Source organism: Seriola dumerili, unplaced genomic scaffold (genome assembly GCF_002260705.1).
Source record: "Seriola dumerili isolate Sdu_G_001 unplaced genomic scaffold, Sdu_1.0 BDQW01000011.1, whole genome shotgun sequence".
Taxonomy (NCBI): Eukaryota; Metazoa; Chordata; class Actinopteri; order Carangiformes; family Carangidae; genus Seriola; species Seriola dumerili.
In genome coordinates this window covers 4,164,455-4,192,182 of record NW_019174266.1, presented here as the reverse complement: position 1 = coordinate 4,192,182, position 27,728 = coordinate 4,164,455, and the positions used below count along the sequence as shown (strand labels likewise).

Genomic DNA, 27,728 nt, shown 5'->3' with positions numbered 1-27,728 from the left:
ATACTATGACTTTTCATGCCTTACTATATGATGAGTTGTTTTTGCCTTATCATACAATGTCATTTTTTTGACTTTTTTACCTTACTATACTATGTCGATTTTTTGACTTTTTATGCCTTACTATACTATGACTTTTTATGCCTTACTATACTATGACGTTTTTATGACTTTTTATGCCTTACTACACAATGTCGTTTTTTTGACTTTTTATGCCTTACTATACTATGACTTTTAATGCCTTACTATATAATGTCGATTTTTTGACGTTTTCTGCCTAACTATACTATGACTTTTTATGCCTTACTATACTATGACATTTTTATGTCTTACTATACTATGTTGGTTTTTGCACTTTTTATGCCTTACAATACTGACTTTTCATGCTTTACTATATGATGAGTTGTTTTTGCCTTATCATACAATGTCATTTTAATAACTTTTTTACCTTACTATACTATGTCGATTTTTTGACTTTTTATGCCTTACTATACTATGACTTTTTATGCCTTACTATACTATGACGTTTTTATGACTTTTTATGCCTCACTATACTATGTCACTTATTGTACTTTTCTGTCTTCTATACTATGAGGTTTTTTTGACTTTTTATGCCTTACTATACAATGACTTTTCATGCCTTACTATGCTATGTCGTTTTTTTTACTTTTTATGCCTTACTGTACTATGACTTTTCATGCCTTTGTCATGACCCGGCTTGTGAGCCATGACAAAAAAAAGTGGAGATACACAGAAACGTTAAAACTTAAGGAATTTATTTATAACAAAACAAGATAAATAATAACAACCAAGTCAAATAACTAAGAGTTAGGCCGAAGCCAACCAAATCAAAGACGGGGTGTCATCAGGATGGACCGAGAGAGTCCCTGGGAGAGCTGACAGCCAGATCTTAAATAGGCCACCCACTGGGAGACTGGCCAGGTGCTCCCAGTTGGCCTAACTAGCCTCCGCCTACCAGCCAGGTACCTGAAAGAAAAACAAAGAGAACACACCAAACAGGCCCTGCTAGGCAGGGACCATCACACCTTACTATACTATGACATTTTTATGCCTTGCTATACTATGACTTTTTAAACCTCACTATACTATGACTTTTTATGCCTTACTATACTAAGACGTTTTTTTGACTTTTTATGCCTTACAATACTATGACTTTTTATGCCTCACTATCCAGTGACTTTTTATGCCTCACTATCCAGTGACTTTTTATGCCTTACTATACTATGTTGTTTTTTGCACTTTTCATGCCTTACTATACTATGACGTTTTTATGCCTTACTATACTATGACTTTTTTAAGCCTTATTATACTATGTCGTTTTTTTCTCTTTCTATGCCTTACAATACTATGACTTTTCATGACTTACTATACTATGTCGCTTTTTTTACTTTTTATGCCTTACTATACTGTGTTGTTTTTTTGACTTTTTATGCCTTACTATGCTATGACTTTTTATGCCTTACTATACTATGACGTTTTATGCCTTACAATACTATGACTTTTTCATGCATTACTATACTATGACGTTTTTGTGACTTCTTAGGTCTACTATACTACAATTTTTGTTACTTTTTAGGCCTCACTATACCATGACTTTTTATGACTTTTTAGCATTACTATACTATGTTTGTATGACTTTTTAAGCCTCACTATACTTTGACATTTTTATGACTTTTCATGCCTCAATATAATATAACGTTTTGGGCCTTACATTTTTATGCCTTACTATAATATGTTGCATTTTTGATTTTTAGGCCTTGATATATTATGACTTTGTATGACTTTTTTATGACTTTTTAGGCCTTACTATACTATGAGTTTTTTAGCCTTACTATACCATGACTTTTTATTACGTTTTTATGCCTTACTATACTATGTTGCATTTTTGAATTTTTATGCCTTGCTATACTATGTTGTATTCCTGACTTTTTTACTACTTTTTAGGACTTACTATACTATGATGTTTTTATGACGTTTATATGCCTTACTATAGTGTGTTGCATTTTTGATTTTTATGCCTTAATATATTATGACTTTGTATGACTTTTTAGGCCTCAGTATACTATGTTGTAATTGTGATTTTTTAATGACTTTTCATGCTTACTATTTCAAAGTCATAAAATTGTCATAGTATAGTAAGGCATAAAAAGTAAAAATAACGACATAGTATAGCAAGGCATAAAAAGTCATAAAAATGTCATAGTATAGTAAGGCATACAACGTCATAGTATAGTAAGGCATAAAAAGTCATAAAAACGACATAGTATAGTAAGGCATAAAAATTCATAAAAACGTCATAGTATAGTAAGGCATAAAAAGTCATAAAAACGACACAGTATAGTAAGGCATACAACGTCATAGTATAGTAAGGCATAGAAAGTCATAAAAACGACATAGTATAGTAAGGCATAAAAAGTAAAAAATACGACATAGTATAGTAAGGTATAAAAAGTCATAGTATAGTAAGGCATAAAAACTAAAAAAAAACGACATAGTATAGTAAGGCATAAAAAGTCATAGTATAGTAAGGCATAAAAAGTAAAAAAAAACGACATAGTATAGTAAGGCATAAAAAGTCTTAGTATAGTAAGGCATAAAAATAAAAAAAAACGACACAGTATAGTAAGGCATAAAAATTCATAAAAACGTCATAGTATAGTAAGGCATAAAAAGCAAAAAAACGACACAGTATAGTAAGGCATAAAAATTCATAAAAATGACACAGTATAGTAAGGCACAAAACGAAAAATTCATAAAAATGACACAGTATAGTAAGGCACAAAAAGTCATAAAAACATCATAGTATAGTAAGGCATAAAAATTCACAAAAACGACTTAGTATAGTAAGGCATAAAAATTCATAAAAACGACACAGTATAGTAAGGCACAAAACGTCATAGTAAAGTAAGACATAAAAATTCATAAAAACGTAATAGAATAGTAAGGCATAAAAAGTAAAAAAAAATGACATAGTATAGTAATGCATAAAAATTCATAAAAACGTCATAGTATAGTAAGGCATAAAAAGTCACAAAAACGTCATAGTATAGTAAGGCATAAAAAGTCATAAAAAGGTCATAGTACAGTAAGGCATAAAAAGTCATAGTATAGTAAGGCATAAAAAGTCAAAAAAACGACATAGTATAGTAAGGCATAAAAATTCATAAAAACGTCATAGTATAGTAAGGCATAAAAAGTCCTAGTATAGTAAGGCATAAAAAGTAAAAAAAACGACATAGTATAATAAGGCATAAAAATTCATAAAAACGACTTAGTATTGTAAGGCATAAAAAGTCATAGTATAGTAAGGCATAAAAATTCATAAAAATGACACAGTATAGTAAGGCACAAAAAGTCATAAAAACATCATAGTATAGTAAGGCGTAAAAATTCACAAAAACGACTTAGTATAGTAAGGCATAAAAATTCATAAAAACGACACAGTATAGTAAGGCACAAAACGTCATAGTAAAGTAAGACATAAAAATTCATAAAAACGTAATAGAATAGTAAGGCATAAAAAGTAAAAAAAAATGACATAGTATAGTAATGCATAAAAATTCATAAAAACGTCATAGTATAGTAAGGCATAAAAAGTCATAAAAACGACACAGTATAGTAAGGCATAGAAAGTCATAAAAACGACATAGTATAGTAAGGCATAAAAAGTAAAAAATACGACATAGTATAGTAAGGTATAAAAAGTCATAGTATAGTAAGGCATAAAAAGTAAAAAAAAACGACATAGTATAGTAAGGCATAAAAAGTCATAGTATAGTAAGGCATAAAAATAAATAAAAACGTCATAGTACAGTAAGGCATAAAAACGTCATAGTATAGAAAGGCATAAAAATTCATAAAAACGTCATAGTATAGTAAGGCATAAAAAGTCATAGTATAGTAAGGCATAAAAATAAAAAAAAACGACACAGTATAGTAAGGCATAAAAATTCATAAAAACGTCATAGTATAGTAAGGCATAAAAAGCAAAAAAACGACACAGTATAGTAAGGCATAAAAATTCATAAAAATGACACAGTATAGTAAGGCACAAAACGTCATAGTATAGTAAGGCATAAAAAGTCATAAAAACGTCATAGTATTGTAAGGCATAAAAAGTCATAGTATAGTAAGGCATAAAAATTCATAAAAATGACACAGTATAGTAAGGCACAAAAAGTCATAAAAACATCATAGTATAGTAAGGCATAAAAATTCACAAAAACGACTTAGTATAGTAAGGCATAAAAAGTCATAGTATAGTAAGGCATAAAAAGTCATAAAAACGACATAGTATAGTAAGGCATAAAAAGTCACAAAAACGTCATAGTATAGTAAGGCATAAAAAGTCAAAAAGGTCATAGTACAGTAAGGCATAAAAAGTCATAGTATAGTAAGGCATAAAAATTCATAAAAAGTCATAGTATAGTAAGGCATAAAAATTCATAAAAACGTCATAGTATAGTAAGGCATAAAAAGTCATAAAAACGTCATAGTATAGTAAGGCATAAAAAGTCATAAAAAGGTCATAGTACAGTAAGGCATAAAAAGTCATAGTATAGTAAGGCATAAAAATTCATAAAAACGTCATAGTATAGTAAGGCATAAAAAGTAAAAAAAACGACATAGTATAATAAGGCATAAAAATTCATAAAAACGACTTAGTATAGTAAGGCATAAAAAGTAAAAAAAAAACGACTTAGTATAGTAAGGCATAAAAAGTCATAGTACAATATTCATTGTGACATTTTCATGGCATACATATGTAAGCATACATCATAGCATCAAAGCACAGTACAGGGTTGGTTTTCTCCACACTTTGAAACAAAAAAGTTTAAAAAAAATTTTGAATAAGTTTTAAAAACTGAAAGAAACAATTTTAATATCCTTAAATTCAAATATATTTTAAATGACTTTGTAAAGAAATATGAACTGCCAACATAATTCCAGTGAGAGTAGCCTGTAAAATAAGGGGCTTCCCTCTGAGACTATGAATGCTTCAGCCTGTGTTGTCACTGTGATAAAGGACACAAAGACACCTCCATACAGTAATAATTCAGACGTCAGAGACAGACTCAGCTGTTAAATGCCTTCATATGCGGTGCTCCTCCTGTGTGACTGTGATGAATATTTATCAGCTGAAATCCACAGAAGGGCTCTGTCTTAAAACAGAACAAATGAACCTAGCTCACTCTTGGGAACCACGGTGGCATCTGTAGCGTTCAACAATGCCTCAATATCCTCCATGCTTCATTAACTGCTGTATTAATAATGAGGGGCCTTTCTCCTGCCTGTAGTGCCTGGGGCCCTGTCTGAAGTCTGACCAGCCTCGGACCGGCCACAGGGACTCCCTGCAGTACACCAACGACGGCTTCCAGAATGAGGGCGACCACAGCCGCGGGGGTTCCAGGCGCTGGAACAACGCTCTCCCCAGACGGAGCACCTTCCCCCAGGCGCGGAGCCGCGTCATTCCCCTCGAAAGACGGAGCCGCCACTGCTCCTCCTGTGGCGTCTACACCAACCACGTCCCTAAAGGGAGCCCCTCTGCGAGAACAGCCAGGAGGAGCAGAGGAGACGGGGATGAGTACAGCATGAGGTCGATCCTGACCAAGCAGAGGAGGAGGGAAGGCCAGAAGACGGTGTGGTTCAAAGAGAGCGAGGACTCCTCGGACATCGAGGTGGAGATTATCCCAGACACTGTGGGCCGGGTGGAGGAGGAGACTGAGGAGGAGCTGGAGGTGGAGATGGAGGGGGTTGTCAGAGACCCGGCTGCCCCGCTGAGAGAGTCTGACAGCGGACAGGATAGCCAGAGCACAGGGTCCAGCGAGGAGCAGGACCGTGGAAACACCAGCTCAGAAAAAGAGAAAGGAGCCCAGGAGCAGGAGGGCTGACATCAGAGGTCAGATGTCGAACTCAAGTCAGAGAAAACTGAGCAGAACACTGTTTGTTTTCTTGTCACTTTTTGGAGACTGTGGCCCACAGCAGAGGTCTCAGGATCTCTGGATCACTGGCAAACCTCAAGAACAGATTCAAGGATCCAAAAAGTTTTTATTTTCTACTGTGAGTACCTCAGAATAATGTCTGAGGTCATAACTTTACACAATGTTTAAAAATATTCACTTGTCTCTAGTCTTGGCCAAATATATAGTATGAAAGTGCATGGAGCGCAAATTTCAAGTCTGACATCACAACATATAAAGTTTAGTGTAACGGCCTGGTAGTGTGTGTTTGGGAATCTCTGATTTGCGTAATCTGGCACGACCCCTGGGTGAATTAAATCAGACTTCTCTGTAGTGATGTCACTATGTTCTCAAATCTCAGCCATGAGTTTGGTGAGTACAGTGTTATCACAGCTGAAAGGAAGGGCGCTCAAATCCTCTAAAATAAGACCCAGTTGTAATCAAGTGTCTTGTGAGCAATGTTGCAAATCAATATTTTAGATTACTTGCCACCATTTTCCAATAAGGCACAATTTATAAAGGGTTTACACAGTACGTTGCAACTAATAATTATCTTCATTATCAATTAATCGTGTGATTGTTTACTGTATATATATTTGGTGTAGTGTGTGTTAGTGTAGTTACCAGTGGCTGCATAACACAACTTCCTTTACAGGCTACTTTTTTAGAGCAGTGAAGAAGAATCTATTTCTGGGAAAACTGCCATCAGATTGGTGCATAGACTCACATACTCGCCAATACCTGATTGAGTATTTTAGGCAGAATCAGAGGCATCTCTGATACTAGTATCAGCACCAGAACAACTCTGGTGAAGTCTGACATCTTTGCATAAAAAAAAAATGACCGAAATCCATTATTAAAGTGCCAGTGACAATGACTAATCGTTGCAGCTTTAGTTGTAACTAATGGCCTTTTTAGTTATCAATAAATGTCTTTAGAGCAGTTTTAAGTCATGATCAAAAACTTTTGAGTTGCTAGGCAACAATTCTTTTTATTTGAACCCCCTCCATCATGAGTTTAAAGGCCTTTGAGGCAGATTTGTGATTCTGAGTGGTATAAATAAAACTGACTCAACTTTCTTGCAGGTAAGTTATTAATAAAGGTCAAAGGTTTCAATTAGTGATTCATCTGGAATTATATTTGTTAATAAGTTATTAATGATGTGTTCTTATAAGGTCTGCACTTATAAATGGTCAAATGGTTCACTGGAGCGTTTTACCTGATGAACACAGTTTAATTTATTAATCATTAATAAACCTGTTATAAAGGGTGCCTTATTAGAAACTGGTAACGATCAGGTTATTGCAACATTGGATTTACAGGATTTTTGCATTATGTGACAAGGTTTATAAATAGTTTGTTTAATTTCCAGGAAACTCACTTTATCACAGGAAACAAACATAAAATGACACATACTGCAACAGACTGTATCCTGTTTTATAACCTTCAGTCAGATTAAGAAAAACCAAAAGGGGCCAAAAGCTGATGAGTGACTTTCCTGCAGTGAAGCTGGTCGCTGTAAAGCTGTCATGGTTTCTGTCTCATCCACTCTGCACACGTTCTGTACAAGCTTTACTAAACTGAACCAGTGGTGTCTAGATTTCATGGTGAAAAATATATGTGAAGAGAAAATGTATCTACTGAATACTAAACAGCTGAGAGGACTTTTTTTATGTGGTCTGTATTTTATTGATCATGTTCAGTAAAATAACTTTTATGGATAAATCTATGGTTAATGTATAGCTGACTTTTTGTACATTGATGTAGAGTGTGAGGGAATAATAAAGTTTGAGTCAAGGGATTGCCTCGCTGTTTGTTTCCTTGCCTGTTCGGTGAGAAGACTAAATCTGAAGCTACAGCCAGCAGCAAGTTAGCTTAGCTTTCCATAACAACTGGGATCAGGTGGAAAGAGCCTGTCTTTGCTATATTGGCCAGATTCTGTCAGATTTGGACATATTTCAGATAAACACTCAGAGAAACCAAATCCTTCAAGGTTGGATGGTGGGTCCATGTGGGCGGGGCTTGGGGCATAGCTGAGGGCTGTGACTGCTTTGTTGTGACGTCAAAGTTACAGAAGTCCTGACAGCTTGTTTTAGGGCTCCGTTTCTGAATACAGGCTGTGTGCATTTCTCTGTGGACTGAGCGCTTTGATACTTTCACAGTATTAATATAGAACCTGGACCTCTCACTTTATACAATATGGGACCTTTTAAAGCTACACAACAGTAAAACCAGATTATCTTTTAAAAAGTGTTTATTGAGGCCAATCACATTAAGATACATCACAAATTCAGTAATAGAGGATCAACTTCCTCCTAAAATTAAAATTAAAAGTGTTCTGTTTTAAACAAATCCCTGATTTAAAAAAAAAAAAAAAAGGATCATGTTTGAAAAGGGCAGTACTGATACAATCAACTCATCCCTGATCATATAAACCCATCACACAACCTATCAACTCTCCAGTCTGGTTCACACACGCCGCTGTAAATCAGTGCATTTATGCTCTACACAACATCTATTGCTAAATACTTTTTGATTGCAAAGCAACAGAAAACGTGCAGCTCTGAATTTTTCTCTCCTGAAACTCGTACTTTTAGCTTTGCACTTGAACATATTGTTTCAGTGCCAGACGTGCTTACTTGGACTTAGCAAAGCCCACTCTGTTGTTCTCTCGGTCAAACACGGTGTAGTACTGGCCGATGAATACGTCTCCCAGAATCCACAGGGGCCCGGCGGGGGCGGGGATGTCCAGACCCATGAAGCCGCTCAAGCAAACGGTCTTTCCAGCCTGACTCTCCTGGATGAGACAAAGACGGAGACGAGGCTGCTGTCAAGTTTTGATGATATTAAATAAATAATACGACAAAGTCCAGAGGAAAGAGAAAAACAAGCAACCACATGAATCTGTGTGTAATCACTCCTCAGACAACACACCAGCCTCCTCCTGGCTTTGCCAAATCAAACAAAGCTGCACTTGTTTAGTTTGTTATGAGGCAACACTCAGTCACACTGTTGTATTGTTACTGCTGGAGCTGACTCCATTTCGCCCCCTGCTGGATGAAAACAACATCTCCTGCACACAGACTCACCTTGAGGACGTACTGCTCTCCGGTCAGACTGTAGCTCTGTCCGCCCACGGTGAAGGTGATGACGGGCAGCGACGGGACCTTGTCACACATCACCATGTACTGAAACACAACCAGGATTCACCTCAATGCAAATGTCTGTTTCTAGTTCAAATCATGAGATTCATAAATGACATGAAAGGAGACTGAACGTATAAAACAAATTAATTTTGTGGAAGTCTAATCCGATTCCACAATGGTACATGGATGTATGAATAAACAGATCAACACATGAAAAATACTGTTATCAAAACTGTTGCTGAGTGTTTTTCTTGACAAAACCTTTCAGCTCTTTACATCCGCGGGATGTTTCATGTTTTCTGTTAAGTTTGAAAACTCTCGAGCAAACGTTCCTCTTTCCTTAAAAAGGTTTTTGAGCAGCGTCTCTGATCATCTCATTCTCAAAAACTTTCCTGGTAGAAGAGGTTGTTCTGATAAACGTTAAGAAAATCCAAGTTTCCTAGTTACTGAGAGTGGGGATAAAAACATTTATTTTTCACACTGTTCTGACATTTTAAAAATAAATTTGAATACTAACGTACACCAACTGTGCTACATCCTATTGACCCATTTAACAGATTTGTTTTTGACGCAGCTTTGGGAACCTTTTAATCGGCGTGCTGTAGATAGAGAGACTGTATTTGTTTTTAGTTTCTATCTGAATCTATTGGTTAACCTAAATGAAGTAAAACCAGTGCGGCGCTTAAAGCAGTTTGACAATGGACCCGAGGACTGAGCCCTGCTCCTCAGACCCAGGACTCGAGGGAGTTGGTGTTGCAGAGGACAAGTTAAACTGCTGGAAACAAGTAGAGTAGATTGTGGTTCAGGTTCAGGCCTGCGTCCCTCTTTGTTTGTCTGCATCAAGGGATTAAAGCTCTGTAGCTGCTGCAGCCAAATTAAATAATTTTCCAGAACTACCTGTTCAGTGACACTGGTTGACAAGTGACAGAGGATAACTTGTATGTTTTATCTTTTCTTTTTCTTCAGTGTTTTCAAGTGAGGCCTGTTGTGTCCATCTCACCTGTCCCTGTATGAGTGGAATGGCTCCGATGGCTTTCTGCAGGGCCTTGACCTCGGCAGAGGGGCCGGTGATCAGAGATGTCCCGGTGTCCACGATGGCCTCGCAGCCGGCCTTACACAGGGTCAACTGGGTGCCCACTACCATCCTGTTACACACAAACATGCACGTTTCAGTTTTGAAAGTACAATAACAGCATCACTGTGTCCCGTTGCCAAGGAGGTTTGGAAATTACACACTAGAGGAAGCATGTAGTGAAGGCTGTAATTACAGTTTACTCATCTGTTGATTATTTTCCATTAATGATTTAATCTAAATGGAAGAAAACAGTCTTCTAAGAGTGTCCCCTCTGTGCTGCCACCAGTCAGAGAAACAATAACTAAGCCTGCCTTTTTATAATGATGATAGAACCAATATCATGATGTGTGGGTGTTGTATCTGAGCACTCACTGGTCCATGTGGACCTGCCAGTAGGCCTGGCGGGTGACGTTGACGTAGTTGAAGTCACCGGTGTAGTATTTGGGGTCGGTTCCTCCCAGCAGCAGCTCACCGCCGGGCGCAGTGTCTGGGTTCCTGAGAGAAGAAAACATGAAGTCACACCTGACCGTCGCCACGGGAGACAAACACCAGGATACAACTGCTGAGGATGGAGTTAAAATGTTGTTCCTCAATGAAACGCCGTGTTATCAAGCCAGGCAGATAGTTTGGCTTTTATATGGAGACATTTCTAAATACATGCTTTTGAAACTGCTCTCCAGATTATAATGGAGTTTTGTCTGTGTCCCTCAAAGCACTGAAAAAGTTCATACCAGCTGCTTCAGGAAAAAGTATTTCTGTTTCCATTCATGTTATTTTGGTCAACCAGCTTCTTTAAGAAGGCAGTACAGTTTTTCATTTAGACCGTTGCCAGTTTTCAGATGCCTCAAAGTCCAATACATTTCCACAGTTTAAGGACCATTAAAGCAGCAGACACGGAGCAACATTAACATTCAAGCTCTCCTGATAAACATCCATGTAAAATTAAAATAAAACCTAATCTTGAAATTTACCGAATAAAATAAAATAAAATTTTGAAAAGTCTTAAAAATAAAAGATAAACAAAAATATACAAACACAAAATTCAGATCAGTACAAGAAATGTCATGTTTTCATCTGTGTGAGAATGATCCATCTGCACGTTTCCCTTATCCTCCATTATCAGTGGCCTCTACTGACACAGGCATCATATACCAGCCACAGATGCTTGTACACTGTGTGACAGCAACATTTGAATGGCCTAACCCAGACTTTTTCAGGGACTCTGCTGGAACAAGCTTGGCAGCGGTCAGTTCTGTCAGTTTGTGCTTGTACAGTGTTTTCTGTTTGTGACTTTTACAGCAGCGCGTGCAGAGTGATGCAGCTTTTAAACTGAACATTTGCTCTTTTCCACTGCAGCAACTTATCCAAACATTAACTGTAACCATTGGTTTGGTTTGTGTTTCCACTTTGTTCACCTGCTTTGGAGACGAGTTACTGTGAACTATACTTTGACACTGATGTGCTGTTGATTGTGACTGGTCAAGCAGACGTGTCGTCACATTACAACAAGGACGACTAACAGAAACCTCCATTTTACAGTTCAGGAAAAACAGGATGAAAGTAGATTACAGAAAACTAAAGCCTTACAATATGAGCAGTGGAGCAAACTATGGCAGGTGAGTGAAGGTGTGGAATAATAATAAAAAATGCGACGCTGATCAATTTTCTTTCACCTTTACACAAAATGAAATTTTAATATCATCAGGTCCCAATTTCTTCAGAGTCTTAATCACAGGTGCGCAGGATTAAAAAGTCTTGAGAACAGAGAATCCTGCACACTCTCCATTACTGTAGTTTGAGTTTATTGTTTAGTGCCAGTCCCACTCTCTCTCTGTTCTCTAGAGTTACAAATAAACATCCTGCTGCTGGATTGATAATAAAGAAACTTGGGGTAGAAGACACTGTGAGGTGGAGTGCCATCATTTCTGAGTTTCCCCACAGACTTTTGTTTCATATAGTGAAACAAAGTTCCTTGCAGTGCTTAACTGAACACATCAAGCAACCAGCTGTTGCGTTCCCTCACCCTCACACTACCTGGTACTTGGACTTAGAACCAACTCCTGAGTAGCACCAAAATTTTGGTTTAGGAACGATCAAAAATCAGGTGGAGCTCAGTGGAAACAGAAGCAGAACCCGTGACGATGGCTACACTGTTAGTTAGGGGTTGTTAAGTTCCTTCATCTGTAGTCCCACCTGTTCAGGTAGAAGGAGAATACGTTCTTCTCCACCTTCTTCTGGCTCATGATGTTGTCAAAGACCGGCGCCACCCCGTCCACAGAGATGCGTGGGTAGGCCATGCCGAGGATCCCGTCGAACTTTGCTGCGATGAAGGCGATGCCAGGCTGCTTGATGGCTTCTCCGAAAACCTGCTTTTCCACTTTTATGTCTCCAATCTAGAAACAGGAATTAAAAAAAAAAAAAAAAAAGAACTTAGGGGGTTTCACATCACTACAGTTCACTGTGACAGTGCTAACGTGTGAGACGAGCTTACTGTGCACGTGTCCTGACTGAGGTAGCCCGACAAACTGCCAGATCCATACTGGATGGAAAAGGAAGTGCCGTTCTTCACATATGTGCTGGACTTGCCAGAATTATATTTGTGATGCAGCACTGTGAAAATAGATATTATTCACTGTAAGTCAGACGCCACGTCATTCTACAGAGACAAAGTGCACTACAAGAAAATTATTATTTACTGGTAATGTATTTGTAGCTACATTAGGACTTACAGCAAGCAATGTCTAAGAGGGAGCAGTGAACGGAGGGAACCCACAGGTTGGAGGAACCCGTGTCAAACACCACACTGAAGGTTTGAGGAGGGGTACCCAGGGTAATATCACCATAATACTGGGCCTGGTGAGAGGAAAAAAAAAAAAAACATGTTTATTATTATTATTATTATTAAAAACAACCAACAGTGTTTGGAAAGAGATTTAGCTGGTGTTTCCAGGGCTCAAAGAATCTGATCTTTAAAAATCATCCGGTAAATAATTCTGCAGCTAATCTCATTTACGCAGAAAAATACTTAGGATAATGTGTCATGGCAGAAAACGGGTCATTTCTACCACAGCAGAGAAACTGAGCAGGTCTTATGATTAAAACAATGTCACCAAGGTCTAACTGTACAAAGTGAGTCAACACCAGTCAGTCAAGTCTGTTTTATTCTCATTGCTGATGAGGCCTCACAGCTGTCAGTGTCAGCAAATGTTATTAGGACGCAGGTCACATAGTTACCGAGTCATGTAAATAAATCAGCTACTGCAGTTTAACAATTCCACTGAACAAAGCAAATGATTACTCCATCAGTTCAGGAGCTGAAGCAAACTTCTGTTTCACATGACTGACAGCTTGGGTCAAAATCATCATTGCTAAATATTGTAAGAGTTTCTGTCGAGTCATTCAGGCCACAAAGTAGTTTCTGCTTTTCTAGGCAAAATGCAGAAGTTTAATATCTTTTTGATTGATTCAGTCAATTTACAGAAAATATGAAGGTTTTTTTTTGGCTGTTTAAATGGTTTTGATTTGGTTTATGCAGATTTTGAATTGTCAGTCTTTGCGTAAAGGCTTAAATGTTGCACTTTAAATATTAAAAATACACAAAATGCCATTGTATTGGGCTCAAAACCTGGACAAACTAAAACTTTCAAAACAGCCAGAAACCACTCCAGGATTCCAGGCATAAAACGACAGATGTGGATCAATGACCTGCATCATATACAATGGTAAATGAAATATCTCTGAGTTCTGGACTGATGGACGAACAAAACAAGAAAAAAAATGGTGGCAAGAGAAATTTTCTAACACTTCATGAATTAAATTTAAGACTTTTTATTACTTCAAATTGAGGAAACTAAATTCAATGTTTTTTTGTTTTTTTTTTTACTTTAAGACCTGCAGATACACTGGATAAGCCAATGTTGATCAATATAATCAGCCTAGCTTTAGTCACAAGGGTCAACACCCCTCATTTTATGTAAAACAGCAACAGTAGTTAGAGAGATTATCAGATGTGTGTGATCCATCTGAAAGCCTTCTCCTCTTAGAATCCTTAAAGGCTGATTAATGTCTTTATTAAAGATACAAACATTAGAAGTAAAATCGAGAGCAAACAAACAATATTTCCATGAGCTGACGAGGGTGAAGAGGCTTAGATCAGCTGTCATATGGTAAAGTTTCCTCCTCTGTCAGTCTCACAGCTCCATCACTTCAGAGCCAATATTAACCTTCATCAGAATGAATCAGCCTTTCTCAAACAGCAGATTTACTTGTCATGACAGCCAAGTCTAATTTTCCATTCCGCTGGGAGGATTTACAGAAGATGGCCGAGGCAGCCACAACAAGAGGACCTTTGTTGTTGCTCTCCCTCCGCTTGGCTTTTAGCTTCTGCATGGTGCATTAGGGAAAGGGAAGACTTAAGGGTCCACAGGTCAGTGGTTTGGACTGATACTTACGTCAAGGTAGTTCTTCAGGGTTTCTGGAGTGGGTGCATTACTGGAGGGGAAGCCAAAGTTGTACTTAAGGGAGTGTTTGTCGGCCAAAAGCTCCTCCGCTCTTCTCCCCGAGTCTGTCAACTCCCTTCTGATGGAACGGAATTTCTTTAAGGGAATTCTGGACGAGAAGAAAATGATTTAAGACAGTTAATTATGAGCCTAGTTCATGACCTCATTTCAGATTTGTTTTATTTTTTTTGGTGATTTAAATTATATAAAAAAAAAATACAAATGCAGCGGGAATTCAGTCTGATCATCAGCTGCTTCATTTGTTAAACACAAACACAGACTGTGGTGGCCTTATAGGTTACGGTTCACCCAGTTCTGAGCCCTTATCTATAGTGTTATCATTTAGTATGTTGCAATACAAGTGCTGCAGATGATACCGCAATGCTTGTCACCAAAACACCACCCTTTTGTCAACACAATGCCCCATTAACTCAATATTTCTATATGTGACATAACATTGTCAGCTGTTGAGTTCATGGACAGTCAAATAATTGCTCTCAGCATCAACAAAGTTTCCCCTGAAGAAATTAAATATTAAACAAACAGCAAATTTTGTACTTCATTTACACTGTAGTCATACTGTTGATATTATTAACTTTTAACTTCAGTGTTTGCACAGTTTCACAGAACAAATGCTTTGGTAATCAAACATGTGACTGAAACAACTCTAGACGAACATGTTGACATGCTGCTGCACTGTGGCTTTTGAAAAGCAGAATGTGGAAAAAGTCATTTACCACAAACTGTGACACAAACTGAGTAAAAGCTTCCTTTATTTTTAGCACCTGCCATAAGCTTCATGATCACTGAAAACTGCTGTGGCTCACAATCACTTGACTGTCAATTTATCTGAAGATTTTTGTAAATTATTTAGTCTAGAAAATGTGAAAATTAGAAGTGTTTGTTACAATTTACCCTAAAACAAGTAGCCTAAAACATGGTCACTCACCTGCAACTAAAGTGAGCAATGATTAACTTGTATAGCACTTTTCAGAACAAGTTACTGAATATTTCACAATAAAAGCATTTACCATACAGTATGAAACACTAGCAACAAAATATAATTAAAAGAGAAACAAAATGAAAGCAAAAACATCAGTTTAAAGATAATTCCTGAGAAGCTTGTTAATCTATTGCAGAGTTCACAGCCAGAGACAGCACATGCACAGTCTACAGTCTACCTTCATTTAAAGTTGGGTCTTAAATCATCAAACAGACAATGGTGAGGACACAGCACTTCAGAAATGTACTCAGGGGCTTCAACATGTAATTCATGTTTTATTTAATTCTAAACTCCACTAGTAGCTAAAGGAGAGACGCCAACACATCATGTGCCCCCTGCATGTTGTCTCCAGAAGCCTGGCTGCAGCATTTTGGTCCATTTAAAGATGGGATACAGCTCCATAACTGTGGACTAATGAACTAAGGCCGCGAATTACGTCACTGATTAACCTGCAGACTATTTTGTCCATCGATCAATTCATTGTTTTGTCTATGAAACGCGAGTGACGAAATGCTGAAATTGCTTATTTTACTCAATCAATAGTCCAAAACACAAAGATTTTGTCCTCAGATTTGAGAAACAGGACGTGGTGAATGTTTATGCTTGAAAATTGATTGAAATGGTTATTGATTAGTAAAATAAATGAGTGATTGCTGAAGCTCTGTAATGAACCGACTGAGTATAATGAATGACAGTAAACACAAAAGCACCAATTACTACCCAGCACTTACAAATGACACAGTTGTTTGCAGTTCACTGAATATTTTACAGTGAATGGCTAAAACGGGCTCATACATGCCATCAGAGTGAAAGTGCTGTGTTTTAGGGTTAACTGGCTGAGTGAGAGTTGGAGGATGGCAACAGTTTGAGGTGAGAACAAGTCTCACCCTGACCCATGTTTGTTTTTCGCAGCACAGACTCTGGTGTCGGTAATGTGGTTGACATGTTGCACAGGATTATAATAAGTATCATGATTAGGTTCCCGGAAACACTTCTACTTTTTACACTGTGCTTAAATAACAAATATCACTACTACTTAGTGCTTAAATATTTAATTTTTTTTTCCAGATGACATGATTTTATATGCCCAGCTCTGACTGGTCTTCAGTCTCCCTTTGATGCTTTTCATCACAGACTTGTTTTTTAGTTTCCTGTATAACATTCAGGGCTGTTTGTCCTTTTTGAACTGTGAAAGTTTGTGCAGTTAACTTTAACATCTGTATTGATTACAAATATATTCTATACAGTCATGCTGCTCCATTACTTCAGCAGCTACATCCTGTTTATCACAGTATTTTAGTACTAATGAAAAATGTCATACTTATCAGCCTCCTCTGTATCACAAGGTCAGATGGACTTCCTCACGGACAAGAAGAAACAATCATCTCATGATCATTTATGAATCTCTTCTGATGAAGCTTCAAAACAAACTCACAGCTACAGTATACGATCCTGTAACAAACTAAACTAAGATATTCCTCATATGTTGGCAGAGCTAGTTTCAGGTATTATGCAACTTTTCAATTGAACAAATTCTGCAAAGAGACCTTCATACCTCCTTTGTTTAGGTCACACATTTTACATGTTTCCTTTGTTTTATTTGAAGTTTTGATATCTGTAAGAATATTTATTTGTGGTTTAAAGTACCAAAAACCATTTCAAAATAGTTTTATGTTTCCTTTCTATCACTTCTCTCTGGAACTTTAGCGCTCTTGTGTCCGTTTCTGAGCCTCTCTTCTGATTGGCCGGCTGTTTCCTGAGTGATGCACAGCCATGCCAGGTACAGCTAACAGATTGTAGCCTGCTACTGTAGTTTGGTAAAACTCAACAGTAAATGCTAATAACGATGATGAGTCAGCGCTGAAATGAGCCAGGGGCGGCTGAGGGCGGTGTCTGTATAGTTGTGACATGACAAAGTCACAGAAGTCCTGATGACCCGGTTTTGATGCACAATTTCTGAATACAGGCTGCGTGCATTTCTCCATAGATTGAGCACTTTGATACTTTCACAATATTTATATAGAAGCTTGACCTGCTTTATAACCAAAAGAGTAATGGAAATCTCACTTTAAACAGTATGGGACGTTTTATATTTTAACACATTATTATCTGATGTTTATGACTCTTGTAGCTGCTTGTCTTAGTTGTGTTCTCTTAGGTCTCCTGTGAAAATCAAACTCAATGAGACTAACTAAAGATTAAAAAATAAACAGACAGTTCAGAGGTGCGTGGATCCCTGCAGTGTAAGCTGATGTCACAAGATCAGACAAAGAGGAGATCACATGCACAGAGCAAACGATACTGAGAGATACAAAGTGTATAATGTTACTTCTCTGAATGTAAACACGAAGCTACAGCGGCTGCTAGCTTCTAAGTTAGGGTTGGTGTGCGTAACAAGACCGTTTTCTGTCGTTGAGCGTTAGGTAACAGAGTTAACATTGTGTAAGCTAGCTACAAGCATTAGTTCACAACAGGCGCGTTAATACACAATCTCAGCACTTGTTGTTCTTACCGGACCAAAGCGTCGCCGGTCGTGAGGGCTAACGCCGTGAAAACGAACAAGACGAAACTCCTCATTGTGGCAGCAGCTGGACCATTAAACCATAGGACACGACGATGACCGAGCAATTCGAGCTGCCGTCGACAAACAACCGAGTTTTATCAGCTGACTGAAGTGGAGTCAGCGTCACGTGAGGTTAAATCCTGCCACGAGTGACGTCACTACCGGTGGATTTTCAGAACGAGATCCCGAGTTTCCATGGATTTGTGCGAGTAACGTAACGACTCCTGTTTGTTCTTTATTTGTCTTTTATTCAACGTTTCTGTTTTCATTTGATGTGCATGCCTCGTTCCCTATTTGTCTTGTTTACCTAACAACAACCCCCCATGGAAAAACAAAACAAACATAAAAAACAACCAATGTAACTACTAATGTAGCCATGGAAACATGGTTGTGAAGCGGGAAACTGTCTAAATGCTATATAAAAAAACAAAACATTTATAACCCTGATCCAAGAAACAAAAAATATATCAGATGAAAAAGGAATGACAAAAATAAAAATAGGGAAATTAGGGAAATTAAAATGATGACATAGCTGCTTAGTCAATAATGTGAGACATGAGATGAAAGTCAAAACCCTGACACATTAATTTGGTACCACTTTCTGATAAGGTACCATTTATAACCCATTATCAATGGCTTTACTAATAGATAATTTGTTAATGCTTTATAGATCAGCTATAAGTCGTGAATTAGAACAATTTCTGGGTTGTCAGGTTGTGGAAAATCCTCCACTTTTCTTGTCCGTTTAGCTCTTTAAATCATTGGGTAGACCTCTGGAAAAGAGCTTCAGGACACCTGAGCCAAGATCCTTTTAGAAACTGTATGCAAAACTTAAAAGAGAACAACACAGTGAATGTAAATGTGTTTATGACATTTTGAAGCAAAGATGTTTCCGTTCTGTTCTTTGAATAAAGTCTCTGTTGCAATGTAATGTTTCAATAATAACATGGCTGTGTGATTTAATGCAGTTATAAATATTGGTAATCCATTCATAAGTTTTTGAGGTTTAGCCCTTTCTAGTAATGCATCAGGTCTCAACTAATATTTAACAGAGGCCCTTGGGTCTCAGTTGCTAAATAGCCATTAGCAAAAGTTATCATCATCATTAATAAAAGGTTCTTCAATCCATCAAGTCAGCAGTTCATAAATGTCCTGCAGCATTTTCTTGTTAAATCAGTGGTTACACAGTCCATATAACATTATTTCATGGTTTACTCTGTAACTAAGGCCTATTAAAAATATGTTATTATTCAATGTTTTGAGTCAGTCAGGATTTACAATAGTGCATGTGTCACATGATGTTGGTGCTGATGAGTCTGTCACATGTTTCATTATCCTGCTGCTGTAGAAAAGAACTTAGAAATAACTGAGTCACATATGTGACAGACACCCCTAAAAGCATCAAGATTAGAGCCACTTTCACTTCCTTTGTTTTTAGCTGATTCACCACCAAAAACCGCTGCCTCCAAAATCAACCAGCAACACTTCTCCCATCACACTTCACCTATTGTTCAATTGCATTCAGCTACATTAATCATTAAAACCACCACTGCTAAATGTTGCTGGTGTTTCAGCTGCCATGTTGTTATAGTGAAGCCAGCAAATGTAAAACAAGCAGCTGGGATTTTTGGTGCCGTGTAATGACGAGGATTGGACAGCGAGTGGCTGCCTCACCACACACATCAGAGATCAGCGTCAGGCTTCACACACAGTGCGCACTCCTCAAACCTCTCTCTCTCATAAAAGCTCAGGGGGAAACTCTAAGATCACAATTACAAACAGACTCTTAACAGCATGATGTCTTGTTGACAATTTCAGCTGCTAGTCTGAAGTCTGGCAGCACGACGGGTTGAAGAAGCTGCTGCAAGTTGAGTTTATGAATTCAAATGAAAAGATGGAAATGTCACACACAATATCTGACCTTAAACCGCATGGAGAAGATTCACACTTTAATAAATGGTGTGACACCTCCAGCAGATCTGCTTCCTAACCTAATGTATGAAATGACTTTTGGAGATAACGGCACAGGACCAGCTGTAGCACGGCTGAGCTGAAGATGATGAACTCTCTTTTGCATCGAATATGAGAAATACCATAGATTGAAGTCCAATCTCCAATTTCTTGTCCATAAACAAGATATACTGCATATAAATGACAAGGGCTTCAGTTCAGACAAGGTTATAGACCTGAGTCAACAAACAATACATCAGAAAATACTGGTAACTTCAAATGTTGTCTTGCAGAGTTGCAATGATTAGTTGGTTAATCCATCAGTTGACAGAAAATGAACTAGCAGCTCTCTTGATCAATCATCATTTCAGTCATTTTTCAAACAAACATTCTCCAGTTTCAGCTTCTCAGATGTGACGATTTGCCGTTTTTCTTTGACCTGTGAGACATTAAATTAAAAAATATGTAGCTTTTAGACAACTGAAGATATCACCATGTGCTGTTCTTACATTTTATAGACTAAATGACTGATTGAGAAAATAATCAGCAGATAAATCGATAATGAAAACTGTCAGTTGCAGCTCTATCATCTTGTATCAGTCCCTGTATCAAACTGATTGATCTATCAGTTCTTATCTTGCTGTTCTCTGTCATCCAGCTCAATTGTATCTGGAAGACTTGAGCATACAAATAAGGACCAAGCATTTTATACCTCTATCTGATCATGAATTATTTAAAGCTCTTCCTTTTGCCTCTCAAGGCAGGAAACGTCTGCTTAGCGCTGCCCTCCACCTGATCAGTTCATCAGCAGCTGAAAGTCAACAACAAACTTTCACTTAGCCTAAGGTTGTCTGCAAAGCACGCACAAGCCTTAAAGGAGTAGTTCAACATTTTGGGATTTATGTTTATTTGCTTTCTGGATGAGTTAGACGAGATGATTGGTACTCATATTGTCATATGAGTCTGGATTAAGGAGGCAGTTATTTATTTGTGGGTTTTAATATCTCAGAGGGGCAATATTGCAAATTGAGATGCTTGAATTAATATAGTTCTTTGGTTTATTGCACATTCCAAAGTAATTATCATCAGGTGGATAATTCATGAGAACTATGTCCCACTAAAGTTGTATATTTGATTTTTATTTTTTTTCTCATGTTATAGCAAAACAGAGAGCTCTAGATTTAAACAAGCAGGAACACTGTATATTCTTGCTATTACCATCATGGTTTACTTTTAATACTCAGTTTGACTAAGGCCTATTAAAAATATGGCAGTTATGAGTCAGTCTGGATATACACTACTCTATGTATCACATATTAGTGCAGTGGTGGTGCTGATGAGGCTGTTTAAGAACTGTTTAATATGGTTTTACATGCCAGCACTGACACGTTTCATTATCCTGCTGCTGTAGAGAATAAGTTGGAAATTACTGAGTAATGTTTGAGAGTGACAGACACCCTTAAAAACATCAATATTAGAGCCACTTCAGTGACATCTAGGATCACTTCCTGTGTTTTTGGCTGATTCACTACCAGTATCCACTACCTATAAAAATGTTTTCTAAAAACACCCAGCAGCACTTTTCCCATCAAATTTTACCTGTCGTTTAACAATTCCACTCAGCTGCATCTTGAGATCGAATTTGATTTGCATGTATCACCCAGTGATGATGACAGACTTGTTGAAGTTACAGTAATGGATGGTTGAGATGTTAATTTGCAGGATTGATAACAGCTGTGAATGTAAAAGTTTAACAGTATAACTGAAAATTTGCTGCATTGCTCCACACAGCAAACACACTCGCAGGTGCTTTATATTCAGTGGCTTTTACAAGTGGTAATGCAGGTCAGTTGGTCGGTCCATCACTTTTGTAAAGATTGAAATATCTCAAAAATCACTGAACTGATTGCCATAAAATCGTTCACAAACATTCATGGCAACCAGAGGAGGAAGTGTAATGAGTTTGGTGATCCCCTGACTCTTCATTGTGGTTTTAAGTGGAATGTAATAAGTTTGGTGATTCTCTACATTTTTCATTTTCAAAATTTTTATTTTTCCCATGTCAGAGCCAAACTAAACCTGGAGCAGGTTCTGTTCCAGGAAAAAAAAAACCTAGTTCAAATCACATTGACATTTGTAAAATCCAGCTTTGGAATATGAGCTTACTTAACAATATGTAAAACTCTTCGATCCACAGGTTTAGATATAGATGGTGATGCTTAAAGGTCCCATATTTCCCATCTTTTTTGGTTATAAAACAGGTCTAGGTTCTATATTAATACTGTAAAAGTATCAAAGCACTCAGTCCACAGAGAAATGCACACAGCCTGTACTAAGAAACTGAGCCCTAAAACGAGCCGTCCGGACTTCTGGAACTTTGTGATGTCACAACAAAGCAGTCATTGCCCTCAGCCATTCCCCAAGCCCAGCCCACCTGGATCCACCATCCAACCTTGCAAGATTTGATTTTTCCAAGTGTTTACCTGAAATCTCCTATATTTTTATTCAATCACTCAGAAAACAGTCAACCAATCAGAAGAGAGGTTCACATCCTCTCTTCTGATTGGCTCACTGACCTGTTGCTGTGCTCCAGAGAGAAGCCTGAGAGAGGGAATGTAAAACTACACTGAGATACACAAATATATCTTCTTATGGATCAAAACTTCAAACAAAACACAGGAAAAGTGTAAAATATGGGAACTTTAAAAAGAATCTGATATCTTTATTTACTAAATATTTATGTTTTGAGTAGCCTTTGATGAACCCCGTTTCCCATAAGCCTTTGACAAAGATGGGCTAAATGCATAGACTTTGTATAAAAAAAAAACATGACTCAACAGAGGAGAGTCTGAGCGAGTCGCTGTCAGTTCAGACAGGTCTGTAATAACGGCAAGACAGAGAGGTTTGAACACTGTCGAAGGTTTTAGACACAACCAAATGACTTTAGAGGAGAGCGTTGGGGGATTTTATGGATGTGGATGAAATCAAGTCATGATTACCCACTAAATATCCATACTGCTGCAGGTACCCTTCACAAATCAGAAGCTGTGAACTTTTACTACTTGGATATAAGAGTCCAAGGGTCCAAAACAGACATAAAAGTAAAGTTTAATATATTTTTTATATATGACTATTCACATTGAAGAAGTTGACAAAGTAATGTTAAAGTAAGGTTAATACTCTGTGGAAAAGAACAAAGTTCAAATGAACTTAATCATCATTAGGAAGTTGAAACAAATGTGAGTCATGTGAGGCTGAGCAGCTTTTATCAGCAACAAAGAAGTCTGGACACAACGTCAAAGCATCATATCAGATGGAAAATGCGAGCTGATGGGAAACGTGTGGACAATCATGAGAACATTTGTTCAACAAAGTTAAACTGCAACAACAAAGAGGAACATGGGTCACAAGCTGAAAGGGATGTGAGTCACATCTGCAGCAATATGAGGTTGACAAACAATGATTTCAACAGTGAATAATTTTGCCTAATCACTTATTTGTGGCTGTTTGACCAAGTAGCCTGAGGCCCCCTGCTGGCTGCTCTGTGTCCTGATAAATGAAAATCAATGCAAAAATATTCAGACAATTTGACTCAGGCAGCAAACAGAGAATCACCAATTTAACAACATAATTAACAAGACTTTAACAGCAGAACTGATTGTTTTGCGCAGGTACAACTACCCCTCTCTAAACCATTGCAGTGTTCATATAGCCACAACTTAGGAAATCCTAATGCTATAGCCGCCAGTTATAAGTCTAGACATCTGTTCTTACAACTCTGTGGCAACAGTTTCTGTTTTTGTGTTGTTGCTTAACTGGACCCAAGTACAGAGAACACACTGCACAGTTTCTGACTAAAATAAACTCAAAAGTAAAAACAAAACAGAACAAAATCTACTTCAGGCAAAAAAAGAAAGTGAAAAGGTCACAGACAAAAGGCTCAAAGATGACTAAATAACTCTTAAAATGAGGCAAAGCTGAGTGAAATGGAGGGAGAGAGTCTTCAAGACTCAATCACCAGAATCTCCACTCACACCTTATTAGGAACTAAGACATGGGTAGGGCCTAATGCGGCCTAATGGGTGTTCCTGATAAAGTGAGGTTGGCAGGTGAGGTAAATGACAAGGCTGATTAGTCACAATAAGTTATTGACCATTAGTCCCCAGAAACAGGAATAACCCAGGACAGCCCCAGATTCAGAGACCGAACACTTCTAACATGCAGGAAGGACAGCTGGTAAACAATCACGGCTTATAATGTCACAGCCCCACAGACTGTAAATAAAGATGGACGTATCCTCCATGACGTCACCCACCGGTTTCTGAGGAACGGTTTTGAAGCTCAGAGTGAGCTGCTCCATTGTTGCCATCTTGGCAGTGCCTGACTCTGCCCCTAAGTCCCAGCTAATCAAAAAATGAGGTGGGGCATGTGTGGAGTAGTCTACAGGTTTTTTACAGTATGTCAGTGCATCAGTAGGTTGTTTTAAAAGTAAGTACTCTAGTACTTTAACTCAGGTAAAAATATGACTGAACAACTTTCACTTGTATTGCAGTAATGTTTGACCAGGAGTATCTATACTTTGACTCAAAGAATGAAGTTGTGTACTTTGTCCACCTCAGCTCCCGAGACTGAACTCTGCTGAGTTTTGATCTTTAGCAATAAAACCAAACATCACAATGAACTCAGAAGATTATTTGTGTTATAATTGAGTCTGAAAGTCTTGTCGTGGAGGATCTGAACTCATCTGGCTCAGGTGATGATTTCTCTCCCTCTCTGAACTCTCACCGTCCGCACAGGACTGTCTGCGTACAGTGATGCCATTTTCTAAGGGAACTGACTTTTATAGGTTGATCTGTTATCTGAGCAGGTTATGTGTGCAGCATAAGTTACCATGGCGATGGACCCTGGTAAGAGGTGAACCTCCGTCATAACCCTGAAAACCCAGTGGAGGCTGTTATCTGCGAAAAGATCCCATTCTCCAACACGCTTCACTGTTTCACATGGAGATGCTGGTGAATATGTCTGTATTGTTCTCAGCTGTCTCTACATTTCTTTGCTCTTCACTTCCCTTGAACAAAACATACACGCAGCAATAATCACATCAATCTGAATAACTGAGGCTTTAGATAAAGAACTTCCTTCATAAATTATTCACGATGAACTGTAACGCTGGAAGGCAAACCTACTGTACAACTCCTGCAGAGCCTTGCAGCTCAACTGTTCAATGCAAACAATACAATCATCATTACAGTAAACCCCTCCGTGGTGTTGTGGTTCTTTGACTGGGAGCAGGTGATGAAGCATCGTGTGTGGAATGATGGGAAATGAGAGCAGATGGTCCGACGCGTGGAGCCATTGATTGGGCTTCAAGCACATGTTCTGAAATGAGATCCTCTCCTCTCCTTATTGATCTTTTTATAGAAAACAGGAAAAATGGACTGCAGACTTTGTGTCATTTCTCCCTGTTTCAGCTATTAAAAAAAGACCACCTGCGCCAGAAATAGTTTAAAGTAAGACACTGGGTGCCATTGCAGCCGCTGTCACTCAGGCATTCAGGCTTAAAATTGCCAATTGCTTTGTAGTTAAATTTTCTGTCATCTTGTCAAACCTGGTGAATCATAAATCGAGCACTCTCACACTGCTTTCTCTGACGTATTTCCACGCTTGTGTGTTCCTTTGTAGAGACTTAAACACAAACTTTTTAATCAGCCCAACATTTTCCTCTAACATGCTGATGATAATGACAGCGTAATTTGCAGTTTTCTCTGTGCCTTACGGAGTTCCTTGGTGACTTTCTCCTGGAAATTAAAAAAAAAAACCTCTGCAAGTCCTTGCTAGCTCTTTAACAGGAAACACCATTAGAGAAACAAGTCATACATATAAACGGCCGACTAATGCACAAAGTTCTATTAAAGGAAACAGAGCTGAGGCTTGGGGATAATTACCATGCCAAACAGAAGCTAGTTAAAAATCCACTATATAAAAAGGTCAGATATATTCATCTCAGCTCTTACTTTACTCCTTTTTGGTTCACCTGTCTGTTCAGTCCACTTCCTGTGTGGAGAATTACACTCAGATTTCATGAGGAGGAGACCCACACCGACACCCATTGTGGATTCTGACTCACACTCAGGAGAAACATTGGGTCCTCTGCATTAGGCGTCTGACTGTGTTCACTTTCATTTTAAATTCATTGGCTTGCGAAGGGGGGCAGATCTGCCATTACATGAAAGTGCTGTTTCTCTCGCCGTCGTCTGTGTGTTTTTGTGTCTAACTCCTCATTCTCACTCCTCTCCATCAGTTCATCCCTTGGCTCTATAAATACTTGAATTGTGACGCATTGTACTCTTCGGCAACACTCTCAGAAAGCCTCAACAAACAACCTTAACTAAAAATCGACAGAGAGCCCGAAGACCTGTCTGGCAAACCTGCAGCTAAAATGCTATGATTTTTAACCCTTGGTGGCTCCTGCCTGGAGAAAAGAAAAGATGCAGTCTTTTCATTCAGATGTTAAAAGTTTTCTTTGGCACTAAATGGCTAATTTCCTTTCATCAGATATTCTGAACCCACCTCAGTGCATGTAAGAGAGCTTCTTCAGAAATCAGCATCTTTGAAAGGACTTGCCTGGGTGCTTCTATTCAGGCCTTCATTCACTGTTGTAATGAAACCAGCTCGCAGGTGCCTGCTGGCTTTCACTGTTTTTAATCAGGAAACCTGCATGTAAAGATTCTGAAAAAGTCATATTTCAACCAAAATGCCCAAAATAATTAGTACAGAGCACGGTGTTAAAAAAGCACAGAGGAACAGAGTATTAGAGTGTCTCTGATTTTAATGTGATTTTACAGGGAAAAACAAGAAACAACTCATAAAAGCAATGCGATCCGAGCCTGATATATGCACAGACAAATGCAGCAAATGCATTCATGATAAACAATGCTTTGGGGATTTTTACACCTACAATATGTTGTAAATTCTGCTGTGGCTGATTAGCAGCAACTTCCACTGTTTACACTGCACAGCTCTGCAGACTCTGCAAATAGAGGAGAAGCTGTAAATATACAGACTGACGTTGGTCTTGAACTGCAGCTTTGGTGCACCCTCAGGCCGACCAGTGATGCTCAAGGTTTAGTCAGAATGAAGAGGAATATTCTGACTAAACTTCTCTTTGTTTTTGTTTGTTCATATTTTGTCTCTGTCTCAATCTTTGTAGTGTTGATGATATGGACAGAAGCGCACTCTTGAAAAAGGCAAACCAGGCAAATGCTTGGGGCCTCCAAGGGGAAAAGGGGCCCTCGATGGCCCCTCATATCGGCACATTCTGCAAATACAACTCTAAACCTCAGATAAATGTTCTGTTGTCTATTGTGAACATATCTGGAGGCTCAATTCAGCACCGGAGAGACAGCTGCGCTATTTCTTTATTATGTCCCCTTTGCAACACAGTACAACATGCTGAAGGTTCCTAGATGAAATATGTGGGTAGGAACCTTCAGCATGTGTTGCAAGGGGGACAC

The 27,728-nt window shown here is 38.2% G+C and overlaps 1 protein-coding gene across 1 annotated transcript; it reads right to left on the bottom strand.

Moving 5' to 3' along the window:
* Nucleotides 1-8,214: 8,214 nt before the first annotated feature.
* ctsd (cathepsin D) lies at nucleotides 8,215-18,372 on the bottom strand. The gene is made up of 9 exons (XM_022747432.1): nucleotides 18,214-18,372; nucleotides 14,651-14,807; nucleotides 12,929-13,052; nucleotides 12,691-12,809; nucleotides 12,393-12,592; nucleotides 10,572-10,694; nucleotides 10,125-10,269; nucleotides 9,068-9,166; nucleotides 8,215-8,775 (listed from the first exon to the last, which is right to left on the bottom strand). Exons 1-9 carry the CDS (start codon nucleotides 18,276-18,278, stop codon nucleotides 8,614-8,616), a joined length of 1,194 nt encoding a protein of 397 aa, XP_022603153.1. The 5' UTR covers nucleotides 18,279-18,372; the 3' UTR covers nucleotides 8,215-8,613.
* Nucleotides 18,373-27,728: the final 9,356 nt, after the last annotated feature.